Source organism: Entelurus aequoreus, linkage group LG07, assembly GCF_033978785.1.
Source record: "Entelurus aequoreus isolate RoL-2023_Sb linkage group LG07, RoL_Eaeq_v1.1, whole genome shotgun sequence".
Classification (NCBI taxonomy): Eukaryota; Metazoa; Chordata; class Actinopteri; order Syngnathiformes; family Syngnathidae; genus Entelurus; species Entelurus aequoreus.
In genome coordinates this window covers 80181002-80194960 of record NC_084737.1, presented here as the reverse complement: position 1 = coordinate 80194960, position 13959 = coordinate 80181002, and the positions used below count along the sequence as shown (strand labels likewise).

At 37.0% G+C, this 13959-nt stretch overlaps 1 protein-coding gene across 2 annotated transcripts in view; it reads right to left on the bottom strand.

The window, feature by feature from the left end:
- Window positions 1-6531, bottom strand: part of mgll (monoglyceride lipase) — a 76126-nt gene extending 69595 nt beyond the window's left edge. The window contains exon 1 of one of the 2 annotated variants that reach the window (XM_062054604.1): window positions 6409-6531. In XM_062054604.1, coding sequence (XP_061910588.1) covers window positions 6409-6493 — 85 coding nt within the window. In that variant the 5' untranslated portion in view covers window positions 6494-6531. Of the gene's footprint in view, window positions 1-6101; window positions 6261-6408 lie in introns of those variants that run through there. The other variant, XM_062054605.1, reaches the window with a different exon arrangement.
- Window positions 6532-13959: the final 7428 nt, after the last annotated feature.

Sequence of the window (13959 nt, the reverse complement as noted above, 5' to 3'; positions counted from 1 at the left end):
AAATACATATAAAACCAATATATAAAAAAAGAAATACATTCTTATTATAGTTTAAAAAAACATATAAAACCAATATATATATATATAAAAGAATAAATAAATAAATAAAAAAAAGGTTCTTATTTTACCGTAATTTCCGGACTATAAGCCGCTACTTTTCCCCCTCGTTCTGGTCCCTGCGGCTTATACAAGGGTGCGGCTTATTTACGGCCTGTTCTTCTCCGACACCGACGAAGAGGATTTCAGTGGTTTTAGTACGCAGGAGGAAGACGATGACACAATGATTAAAGACTGACTTAGGCTGGTTATTTTGATAACGTACAGGCGAGCACTTTGTATTACTTTGCACCGTCGTATTATTTGTACTCTGCACGAATGCTGTTCGCCATGTCAAAGATGTGAAAGTTTGATTGAATGATTGAAAGATTTATTGTTAATAAATGGAACCCAAACAGTCATCTCTGTCCCGACAATCCCCTCCGTGGTAGCAGGAACCCCTATATACTACGCTAATTACACATCAAAATGCCTGCGGCTTATAGTCGGGTGCGGCTTATATATGGAGCAATCTGTATTTTCCCCTAAATTTAGCTGGTGCGGCTTATAGTCCGGAAATTACGGTAGTTTTTGCAAAACTACAGTAAGAAACAGCTGCACGGTAGATTTGTGTTGCACTCGTCGGCCACAATATTAGGTACACCTGCACAGCTGAGCATGCCTTGCTGAAGGGCAGGTGTTGAGATCCAAATAGCAGGTCACGTGTTTTGGAAAAAGAAAAAAAAAAGGCTTTATTTGGCTGTGCATGTTTATTTTTCAATCCAATCCACTTTATTTATACAGCACATTTAAACAACAAAATGTTTCCAAAGTGCTGCACAACAATATTAAAAACAATATTCAAATTTTATCCTTAGCTCCACCAATGACTGAATAAAAACAAAAAAACAAATACATATAAAACCAATATATAAAAAAATAAATAAATTATTATTATAGTTTAAAAAAACATATAAAACCAATATATATATATATATATATATATAAAAGAATAAAAAAAAATAAAAAAAAAAGGTTCTTATTGTACCGTAATTTCCGGACTATAAGCCGCTACTTTTCCCCCTCGTTCTGGTCCCTGCGGCTTATACAAGGGTGCGGCTTATATACGGCCTGTTCTTCTCCGACACCGACGAAGATGATTTCAGTGATTTTAGTACGCAGGAGGAAGACGATGACACAATGATTAAATACTGACTTAGGCTGGTTATTTTGATAACGTACAGGCGAGCACTTTGTATTACTTTGCACCGTTGTATTATTTGTACTCTGCACGAATGCTGTTCGCCATGTCAAAGATGTGAAAGTTTGATTGAATGATTGAAAGATTTATAGTTAATAAATGGGACGCTTTGCGTTCCCAAACAGTCATCTCTGTCCCGACAATCCCCTCCGTGGTAGCAGGAAGCCCTATATACTACGCTAATTACACATCAAAACCCTGCGGCTTATAGTCGGGTGCGGCTTATATATGGAGCAATCTGTATTTTCCCCTAAATTTAGCTGGTGCGGCTTATAGTCAGGTGTGGCTTATAGTCCGGAAATTACGGTAGTTTTTGCAAAACTACAGTAAGAAACAGCTGCACGGTAGATTTGTGTTGCACTCGTCGGCCACAATATTGGGTACACCTGCACAGCTGAGCATGCCTTGCTGAAGGGCAGGTGTTGGGATCCAAATAGCAGGTCACGTGTTTTGGAGAAAGAAAAAAAAAAAAGGCTTTATTTGGCTGTGCATGTTTATTTTTCAATCCAATCCACTTTATTTATACAGCACATTTAAGCAACAAAATGTGTCCAAAGTGCTGCACAACAATATTAAAAACAATATTCAAATATTATCCTTAGCTCCACCAATGACTGAATAAAAACAAAAAAATAAATACATATAAAACCAATATATAAAAAAATAAATAAATTCTTATTATAGTTTAAAAAAACATATAAAACCAATATATATATATACAAAAGAAAAAAAAAGGTTCTTATTGTACCGTAATTTCCGGACTATAAGCCGCTACTTTTCCCCCTCGTTCTGGTCCCTGCGGCTTATACAAGGGTGCGGCTTATATACGGCCTGTTCTTCTCCGACACCGACGAAGAGGATTTCGGTGGTTTTAGTACGCAGGAGGAAGACGATGACACAATGATTAAATACTGACTTAGGCTGGTTATTTTGATAACGTACAGGCGAGCACTTTGTATTACTTTGCACCGTCGTATTATTTGTACTCTGCACGAATGCTGTTCGCCATGTCAAAGATGTGAAAGTTTGATTGAATGAAAGATTTATTGTTAATAAATGGAACCCAAGCAGTCATCTCTGTCCCGACAATCCCCTCCGTGATAGCAGGAACCCCTATATACTACGCTAATTACACATCAAAACCCTGCGGCTTATAGTCGGGTGCGGCTTATATATGGAGCAATCTGTATTTTCCCCTAAATTTAGCTGGTGCGGCTTATAGTCAGGTGCGGCTTATAGTCCGGAAATTACGGTAGTTTTTGCAAAACTACAGTAAGAAACAGCTGCACGGTACATTTGTGTTGCACTCGTCGGCCACAATATTGGGTACACCTGCACAGCTGAGCATGCCTTGCTGAAGGGCAGGTGTTGGGATCCAAATAGCAGGTCACGTGTTTTGGAGAAAGAAAAAAAAAAAGGCTTTATTTGGCTGTGCATGTTTATTTTTCAATCCAATCCACTTTATTTATGCAGCATTTTTAAACAACAAAATGTTTCCAAAGTGCTGCACAACAATATTAAAAACAATATTCAAATATTATCCTTAGCTCCACCAATGACTGAATAAAAACAAAAAAATAAATACATATAAAACCAATATATAAAAAAATAAATAAATTCTTATTATAGTTTAAAAAAACATATAAAACCAATATATATATATATAAAAAAAATAAAAAAAATAAATAAAAAAAGGTTCTTATTGTACCGTAATTTCCGGACTATAAGCCGCTACTTTTCCCCCTCGTTCTGGTCCCTGCGGCTTATACAAGGGTGCGGCTTATTTACGGCCTGTTCTTCTCCGACACCGACGAAGAGGATTTCGGTGGTTTTAGTACGCAGGAGGAAGACGATGACACAATGATTAAATACTGACTTAGGCTGGTTATTTTGATAACGTACAGGCGAGCACTTTGTATTACTTTGCACCGTCGTATTATTTGTACTCTGCACGAATGCTGTTCGCCATGTCAAAGATGTGAAAGTTTGATTGAATGATTGAAAGATTTATTGTTAATAAATGGAACCCAAGCAGTCATCTCTGTCCCGACAATCCCCTCCGTGGTAGCAGGAACCCCTATATACTACGCTAATTACACATCAAAACGCCTGCGGCTTATAGTCGGGTGCGGCTTATATATGGAGCAATCTGTATTTTCCCCTAAATTTAGCTGGTGCGGCTTATAGCCAGGTGCGGCTTATAGTCCGGAAATGACGGTAGTTTTTGCAAAACTACAGTAAGAAACAGCTGCACGGTGACCAAAAATGTGTTCTGCACTCGTCGGCCACAATATTAGGTACACCTGCACAGCTGAGTATGCCTTGCTGAAGGGCAGGTGTTGAGATCCAAATAGCAGGTCACGTGTTTGGGGTAAAAAAAAAAATGGCATTACTTGGTTGTGCATGTTTATTTTTGCAAAACTACAGTAAGAAACAGCTGCACAGTGACCAAAAATGTGTGTTGCACTCGTCGGCCACAATATTAGGTACACCTGCACAGCTGAGTATGCCTTGCTGAAGGGCAGGTGTTGAGATCCAAATAGCAGGTCACGTGTTTGGAAAAAAAAAATGGCATTATGTGGCTGTGCATGTTTATTTTTGCAAAACTACAAAAAGAAACAGCTGCACAGTCAATTTGGGGGTGGGGGTGACCAAAAATGTGTGTTCTGCACTCGTCGGCCACAATATTGGGTACACCTGCACAGCTGAGTATGCCTTGCTGAAGGGCAGGTGTTGAGATCCAAATAGCAGGTCACGTGTTTGGGGTAAAAAGAATGGCATTACTTGGTTGTGCATGTTTATTTTTGCAAAACTACAGTAAGAAACAGCTGCACAGTGACCAAAAATGCGTGTTGCACTCGTCGGCCACAATATTAGGTACACCTGCACAGCTGAGTATGCCTTGCTGAAGGGCAGGTGTTGAGATCCAAATAGCAGGTCATGTGTTTCGTGGAAAAAAATGGCTTTACTTGGTTGTGCATGTTTATTTTTGCAAAACTACAAAAATAAACAGCTGCTCAGTAGATTTGAGGGTGACCAAAAATGCGTGTTGCACTCGTCGGCCACACTATTAGGTACACCCGCACAGCTGAGTATGCCTTGCTGAAGGGCAGGTGTAGACTTGGACAAACTTTATTGATCCACAAGGGAAATAGTTCCACACAGTAGCTCAGTTACAAAGGATGGAAAGGATAATGCAGGTATTAAGTAGACTAAAAATGTACCATAGTGGCAATATAAAATATAACATATATATATATATATATATATATATATATATATATATATATATATATATATATATATATATATATATATATATATATATATATATATATATATATATATATATATATATATATATATATATATATATATATATATATATATATTATATTATATTATATTAGCCACGACTTAGACAAACTTTATTGATCCACAAGGGATATTGTTCCACACAGTAGCTCAGTTACAAAGGATGGAAAGGAAATTGCAGGTGTAAAGTAAACAACATGTACCATAATAGCAATATAAAATATAACATACATGTAATATTTACATATTATATGTACAGTATATAATATATACTGATATATTATATTAGTCACAACTTAGACTTAGACAAACTTTATTAATCCACAAGGGAAATAGTTCCACACAGTAGCTCAGTTAGAAAGGATGGAAAGGAAATTGCAGGTATTAAGTAGACTAAAAATGTACCATAGTAGCAATATAAAATATATGTAATATGTACATATTATATATACTATATACCGATATATTATATTAGTCACAACTTAGACAAACTTTATTGATCCACAAGGGAAATAGTTCCACACAGTAGCTCGGTTATAAAAGGATGGAAAGGATAATGCAGGTATTAAGTAGACTAAAAATGTACCATAGTAGCAATATAAAATATAGGTAATATGTACATATTATATATACTATATACCGATATATTATATTAGTCACAACTTAGACAAACTTTATTGATCCACAAGGGAAATTGTTCCACACTGTAGCTCGGTTACAAAAGGATGGAAAGGATAATGCAGGTGTAAAGTAGACTAAAGATGTAACATAGTAGCAATATAACATACAGCATATATGTAATATTTACATACAGTGCAATATATACTGATTGTATATATAACAAATGTACAATATTACAGTATATGTAACAGCTGCAGCATAAAATAGAAAGTAGATCCAGCAGAAAATAGACATTATAAACCATTGCGCGGGTATATTCCCAACATGACATCATTGACGAGTATAAAGAAACAGCCCACTAGCTTTGGGGTAAACACACCACACACACACACACACACACACACACACACACACACACACACACACACACACACCACACACACACACACACACACACACAATGCACACCTTCAAGTGGGATTTTACACGCGGTCACAACATTAGGTACACCTGCACAGATGAGTATGGCTACATTGACAAAAAAAACAACGTGCACAATTTCGGTCACATGTGTGCAAATACGAACACCTGCAGCACAAACACGTACTTGCGTGCGTGATGTGACGTGCAGGTAGAGTCGGGGCGCCATATTGACTACACGACAACAATGCGTGGTGGTTAAAAATAGCGCGTAGAGTGGATCTATTTCTATGCTCGGGTGACATGCGAGTGCTAATATTGCAGTTCATAAACTGCGTGCATTGGATAATAAAGCTCGCGTCTTCACTGTCAATAAATGGAAGAAAAAAAACGCGCGAAATCGTGCACTGAGTGAGATGATGGCTTATTAATAATTTCATGTCAATACCTTGGCAGAAGTTCCACATGTCCACATCCACGCAGCGTGCGCGACATGATGGCCGGCGGAGGGTGCGCGCACACGCCATCGCGGCACAACAAGTGCACGCTGACTTTTATCTCTTTATGTCATAATGCATCGTTTTTTTTAATTTTTTTTTACGCGCCTTTATGACGTCACCGCCATCCTGCCCAAAGTGGTGCTTCAAAGAGAAGTCCGCGACAAGGCGAAAGGAGCGAACAACTCACGTGGGAACGTGGACACCAAGTTTTTACGCAGACGATCGGAGGTGATGGAATTCCGAAATTCAACCGACCTGAAGTGGAGAAACTGCGGGGAAGTGAAGGCTTCTTTGCGGACACTCTTTCGTCCTGCGTCGGTGCTCCTCTCTGTGCGCTCATCAAGGGCGCACTGAGGCCACTTCTGTTTAGGGAGAAACAGAAAGTACACGCACACGCACACACGCACACACGCACACACACACACACACACACACACACACACACACACACACACACACGCACAAACACACACGCACACACACATTCCTGTATTTGTTACCTTCTTGAGACCTCCGAAAAATGCCTCCCTCTTTAGGACCACCCTATATAAAGACTTATATTTACAACATTAATAATATATACAAACTATCCACCCATCCATTTTCTATGCAAATATAAAAAAGGTAAGCTTTTAGTAAATACATTTTAATTTTTATTTTAATTTTTTGTAAGTGTTTTTTAATATTCATTATAAAGACTTGTATTTACAACATTAATAATATATACAAACTATGCATCCATCCATTTTCTATGCAAATGTAAAAAAGGTAAGCTTTTGGTAAATACATTTTTAATTTTTTTTAATTTTTTGTAATTGTTTTTTAATATTCATTATAAAGACTTATATTTACAACATTAATAATATATACAAACTATCCATCCATCCATTCTGTATGCAACTTTAAAAAAGGTAAGCTTTTAGTAAATACATTTTTAATTTGTTTTGAATTTTTTGTAATTGTTTTTTAATATTCATTATAAAGACTTATATTTACAACATTAATACTATATACAAACTATCCACCCATCCATTTTCTATGCAAGTATAAAAAAGGTAAGCTTTTAGTAAATACATTTAAATTTTTTGTAAGTGTTTTTTAATATTCATTATAAAGACTTATATTTACAACATTAATAATATATACAAACTATCCATCCATCCATTTTCTATGCAAATGTAAAAAAAAGGTAAGCTTTTAGTAAATACATTTTTAATTTTTGGGACGGCGTGGCGAAGTTGGTAGAGTGGCTGTGCCAGCAATCGGAGTGTTGCTGGTTACCGGGGTTCGATTCCCACCTTCTACCTTCCTAGTCACGTCCGTTGTGTCCTTGGGCAAGACACTTCACCCTTTGCCTCTGATAGCTGCTGGTTAGCGCCTTGCATGGCAGCTCCCGCCATCAGTGTGTGAAGGTGTGTGTGAATGGGTAAATGTGGAAATACTGTCAAAGCGCTTTGAGTACCTTGAAGGTAGAAAAGCGCTATACAAGTATAACCCATTTATTATTTAATTTTTTGTAATTGTTTTTTAATATTCATTATAAAGACTTATATTTACAACATTAATAATACATACAAACTATCCATCCATCCATTTTTTATGCAAATATAAAAAAGGTAAGCTTTTAGTAAATACATTTTTATTTGTTTTTATTTTTTGTAATTGTTTTTTAATATTCATTATAAAGACTTACATTTACAACATTAATAATATATACAAACTATCCATCCATCCATTTTCTATGCAAATATAAAAAAGGTAAGCTTTTAGTAAATACATTTTAATTTTTTGTAAGTGTTTTTTAATATTCATTATAAAGACTTATATTTACAACATTAATAATATATACAAACTATCCACCCATCCATTTTCTATGCAAATGTAAAAAAAAAGGTAAGCTTTTAGTAAATACATTTTTAATTTTTTTTAATTTTTTGTAATTGTTTTTTAATATTCATTATAAAGACTTATATTTACAACATTAATAATACATACAAAGTATCCATCCATCCATTTTTCATGCAAATATAAAAAAGGTAAGCTTTTAGTGAATACATTTTTTATTTTGTTTTACTTTTTGTAATTGTTTTTTAAAATTCATTATAAAGACTTACATTTACAACATTAATAATATATACAAACTATCCATCCATCCATTTTCTATGCAAATATAAAAAGGTAAGCTTTTATTAAATACATTTTAATTTTAATTTTAATTTTTTTGTAATTGTTTTTTAATATTCATTATAAAGACTTATATTTACAACATTAACAATACATACAAACTATCCATCCGTCCATTTTCTATGCAAATATAAAAAAGGTAAGCTTTTAGTAAATACATTTTAGATTTTTTTTTAATTTTTTGTAATTGTTTTTTAATATTCATTATAAAGACTTATATTTACAACATTAATAATATATACAAACTATCCATCCATCCATTCTGTATGCAATTTTAAAAAAGGTAAGCTTTTAGTAAATACATTTTTAATTTGTTTTGAATTTTTTGTAGTTGTTTTTTAATATTCATTATAAAGACTTATATTTACAACATTAATAATATATACAAACTATCCACCCATCCATTTTCTATGCAAATATAAAAAAGGTAAGCTTTTAGTAAATACATTTTAATTTTTTGTAAGTGTTTTTAATATTCATTATAAAGACTTACATTTACAACATTAATAATATGTACAAACTATCCATCCATCCATTTTCTATGCAAATATAAAAAAAGGTAAGCTTTTAGTAAATACATTTTTAATTTTTTGTAATTTTTTGTAATTGTTTTTTAATATTCATTATAAAGACTTATATTTACAACATTAATAATACATACAAACTATCCATCCATCCATTTTTTATGCAAATATAAAAAAGGTAAGCTTTTAGTAAATACATTTTTTATTGTTTTTTATTTTTTGTAATTGTTTTTTAAAATTCATTATAAAGACTTACATTTACACAGTAATAGCGACACTACATCAACACAACACCGAGCCACTGTAATAGCGACACAACACCGAGCCACTATAATAGCGACACAACAGCGACACAACACCGAGCCACTGTGATAGCGACACAACAGCAACACAACACCTATGAAAAGAGTGGTAATTTTTACTCGGCAAAAGTCACAATTTTATAAGAAAACATTAAAATTTAGGTAATAATGTAATAATCATCGGAATTTTACTTGGCAAAGTTATGACAAAAGTCATCATTTTAATTTAAAAAAATGTCACCGTTTTACAAAAATGGGCAATATTGCGATAAAAGTCCGAATTTTATACAACAATCGTCACCATTTTGCATTAAAAAGTAATAATTTTACATAAAAAAGTAATAATTTTACGAGAAAATATTGCAATGTTACAGAAACAGAAAGAATATGAGAAATTGTTCCCAATTTTATAAGGAAAAAGTCGACACAATGTGAGAAAAAAATGCTTTTAGTTAATTTTTTAGTTTTTTTTGTTCGTAATTGGTTTTTAATCTTCATTATTTACTTCAAGTTATTACAGTATGTCTCTATATACATATTTGAATTTTTTTTTTTAAATTAATTTTGGCCAAAGGGGGCACATTTCAATTTCTTATACACACTTGTTATTTCATATGTTGACCAGAGGGGGAGCACTTTTAAAACCAACACAGTCAATTTGAAAAATCCCTCCTTTTTGGGACCACCCTCATTTTGATAGATTTCACCACCAGGGGTGCTAATGAGATCTCTACTTTTTGTTTTTTGTAATGTGCTTAAGGCCGATGACAAACGAGTCAAGGACCACAGATGGCCTCTGTGCCGCACTTTGGCCAACACAGCTGTAGAAGCTAACTGTTAAAGGGCCACTATAGTCTTAGTACCGTAGTGTATTTGTTCATCCTATGGTCACATATGGGACGCAGGTTGTCTTGCATTATTCACCGGAAGTCGTAAAATCAGCCGTTCACCTGGCGGTTTTTTGGGGGGATAAATAGCTGCCGTTTTGTTTTATCATATATTGCTGCCTTTGCACCTGTCAGTGTTTACTTTTGTATGCAAAATCCTGACTTTGGAGCAATGTTCACGGACTCCCCCGTTGTGGGATAAACAAAATCTATCCTATCCTTTCCTAGCTGGCTACTTCCTAGAGTGTCCTGGGCATGACGTTAAAGTGCATCCGGCAGTGGAGGCTCCTCTATGGGGTTTTGGGGCACTAGGAGGTTGACCCCTTTACTACTGTTACCCCATGTGGCCCTTGGGAAAGGTCTAGTACCTGACTTCCCCCTAGCCAGGGATACGGTGAAGACCTCAACGGCGGAGCAGGCGTAAGACGGTAGATTTAAGAACTACCACAACGGCTGTGGATGGCGGAAGAAGGCTGCAGCAGAAAAGGGTCCCCAGTCGTCTTGGACCCCATGCCACTGGTCCCTGACCCGATTTCTGTCAAGGACCGTGTGGTGACTGTCTGTGCACCAGTCTCACCCCATGCCAATGGTCCCTGACCCGATTTCTGTCAAGGACCGTGTGGTGACTGTCTGTGCACCAGTCTCACCCCATGCCACTGGTCCCTGACCCGATTTCTGTCAAGGACCGTGTGGTGACTGTCTGTGCACCAGTCTCCCCATGTTAAACAAAGTCACGCACAGGCATCCTCCATAAAGGGATAAACCCCTACCAAGAGGATCGTCATACTCGTTTGAGTGACCGGCGATGACTTGCTAGAGAATAGAGAAGTATAGTTATCGACATTATTGGTGGAGTAGATAGTTCCCATTCACTGCATTGTTAGCCGCCTCGTACCAGCAGAGAAAGACGTGTTTTTGTCCCACATGGGGAATGTGAATGATGGTCAAAACTGCAAAAAGAGAAGTTCCCCTTTAAACAGCTATCAAAATGCATGAATCAAACAGCTGTGTGTAATAAGTACAATACTCACAGTATAAACACTTTGTAGGGCTTGATAAAAGACAAGACTGCAACATTCAGTTTAATGGCAAAGACTACTTTCTGGCTAGAGCAACACACCGTAGCTTATCTAATGCTAGCCATTATCAGCTGTTAAATTTTAAAAAATAAGGTTTTATTACAAATATACAAACAGCAAAACAATTGTGTGGAGTTCCTGCCAAATATTAATCAAATCAGTCACTCAGCTCAAATGAACATAACCAATTACACACGCAAATACATAGAACTTAAATCAGTTCTCGTCCAAATATGAAAAAAAGAATCATGACACTTTATTCACAATAAAAATGCAAATGGCTTTGGCATGTACAGCACATACAAAAATATAATATCAACACACTGTGTAACTGTTTTTTTTTGTTTTTTTGCACAGCAACAATTTGAAAAAAATAATGACAACAAATGTATCAATGCATAAAAAAATAAATCATGTGTATAAAAAAAATAGAAAATAACTCATGAAAAAGTTATTATAAATGAGGTATCGGGTGTTTTTGCATATTGTGTTTTTGAGGGTTCAGTTACTAAATTCAAGCAGGTGTGTACTTCAGTTGCTTGTATGCGTCATTCTCCACTGAACCCAGTTTGTAGGTCAACAATCTTTGAGGGGTGGGGTATGTGGACCTGTTTTTGAGTGACGGCCTAGCAGCATTCTCACTATTAAACGGAAGGCCACGCTCCTGACCTGTCCTCGGAGCGTGTGTTTGACATCCCATCGTCAAATGTGTGCACTGAGTCATCGAGGCAGTGTGGCCACAGTTAGAGCACATGATCATTGAGGACTCAAGAGCCGTTTGCGCCATCTCTACAGTTTTCTGAGGTTCTGTCAAAGGGGTGTGCCGTCGTTCATTTATTTCTTCCCTGTATCTATAAGGGTGTATAACCGATTTAGGTTCAGTTTTTCTTCCCAGACTTCTGCATTCTGCCTTAAATCTCAGTGGATCAAAATTTGTGTCTATTCCCAGCTTATCTGAAGCTTGGATTTCTGATCTAGGCCACTTCTCTGAAGTTCCTGCCTTTAATCTTGTTGGCTTATACTCTTGATCCCGACAGTGTTCTCTTCTAGATTTGTCTGGAGGCCATAACCGAGATCCCGTCCATGCACCATTTGGTATAACCCCCAAACTATTAAACTCAGAATTGGCTCCCTGTGGAAGGAAGTCTCGATCAACAAGACCTCCTCTGGGCCTGCATGCTGCCCGATCAGATCCTCGCCCTCCCATATTACGTCTTGACTCTTTCTTAGGTCTCAGGGGTGTTAGTTCTCTGTCGACGATCATTTCTCCCTTAGGTTTGTACTGACCCCATTTGTCAAATCCTGACACATACTCCTTTCTTGGACCTCCCAGACTGCTTAACTCTGTCCTTGTTTTGAGAGTAATTAAGTTTTGATCAACAATGTGTGCTTCCCTGGCCTGAACGTCAGATCCAAGCCCTGGATTGTTTTTAGTCGCTGCCTTTGGTCTCTTGGATTCCCGAACAGCTCCCTTGTTTCGATATGGAGACAGCGGATGGCCTTTGGAAGGTGGCTTTAGCTCTGTTATTTTAGTATCTGAGCACCAGCTTGGTCTGTGCCGTGGTTGCTTTACAGACTGGGACAATTTCTTATCAGCAATAGACTTCTGTTTGTGATATAAATCGCCAATGGGTGGAAAGTTGACACTTTCCAACGGTGATTCTGAGGCACGGTGCAGAATAGGGGAAGCTATTGATCGTGACTGATCAGCGGTTTGAAACTCCTGGATCCGTGGGATAACTAAATTGTCGGGGACCCTGACCGAAAAAGATGGCCGGGTTGTTTTTTTCCTTTCTCTGTATGGTGGTGGCATTGGTCCAAGTTGAGTATTCCCCTTTGGCGGTGGTTGTACTGGTCCAAAGTGGTCTACTGTTTTGGAGACACAGGACTCTTTGCTGTCTTTCTTTGTAGTCGCTCTGTAGACATCTCCAAATTTTGGTACTTGAGAAGGGGTTTTGCGCAGGGGAGGTAAGATGCCCGACCTTACAGAATATGGATAAAACATTGTCTCCATTTGATCGGGGATCCTGTAGGTGAAAGCCCGTCGTGTGGGTTTTCGGCAATGATTTGGTCGCTCTGGTCGAGGTATACAAGATAAAGAGATATCTTCATGTGGTGAAGTCACAGGGCTAGGTGTAGATTGTGTACTTTGGTTGGATTGATTGTAGTCTGTATATGACTTTGTTGAGGAGGACGTTAGTTGTTGAGCAACAGTCTGCCCTCTTCTGGGCTTGCACAGAAAATTTGTACCAGACGTTGTAGTCGTGCCAGATGTTGGACTTGTGCCAGATGTAAGACTTGTGCCAGATGTAAGACTTGTGCCAGTTGTAGGACTTGTCTCATTTTCATAATACTGACACTTCATTTGTTTAGGATACAAGAGGTCATTTAGTGGTGAAGCAGAGCTGCTACTTTTTTGTGGTTTTTGAAAAGAGGCTCTAGACAGGACAGGTGGGCCAGGCTCTTCCGGAATCTGTGTCCCTTTGGTCTTCATCTTTAACAGCTCATCACAGAAACCTCCTGGTTTTTCTGCCTTAGAAGCTTTGCACAAAAATGGCTGAATACCGAGCTGGAGATTTACTTCCTTTTGATTGGGGACCCTAAGACAAAATGCCCGTCTTCGCTTTCGCCTTTCATCTCGTGGAGGTGGCATTGAGTCTGGTCGAGGTATATGAAAAACAGATCTTTGAGTCAATGGAGGTAAGACCTCTTTATCAGACAGTGTTGTCTCTTTGAATGATGATAGTACACGATCATATAAGTCGTCTCCAGTTGACATTGTGTCAGAAAGTTTGTCGCTATCAGATACCTTAGTTACTTTACGTGGTTG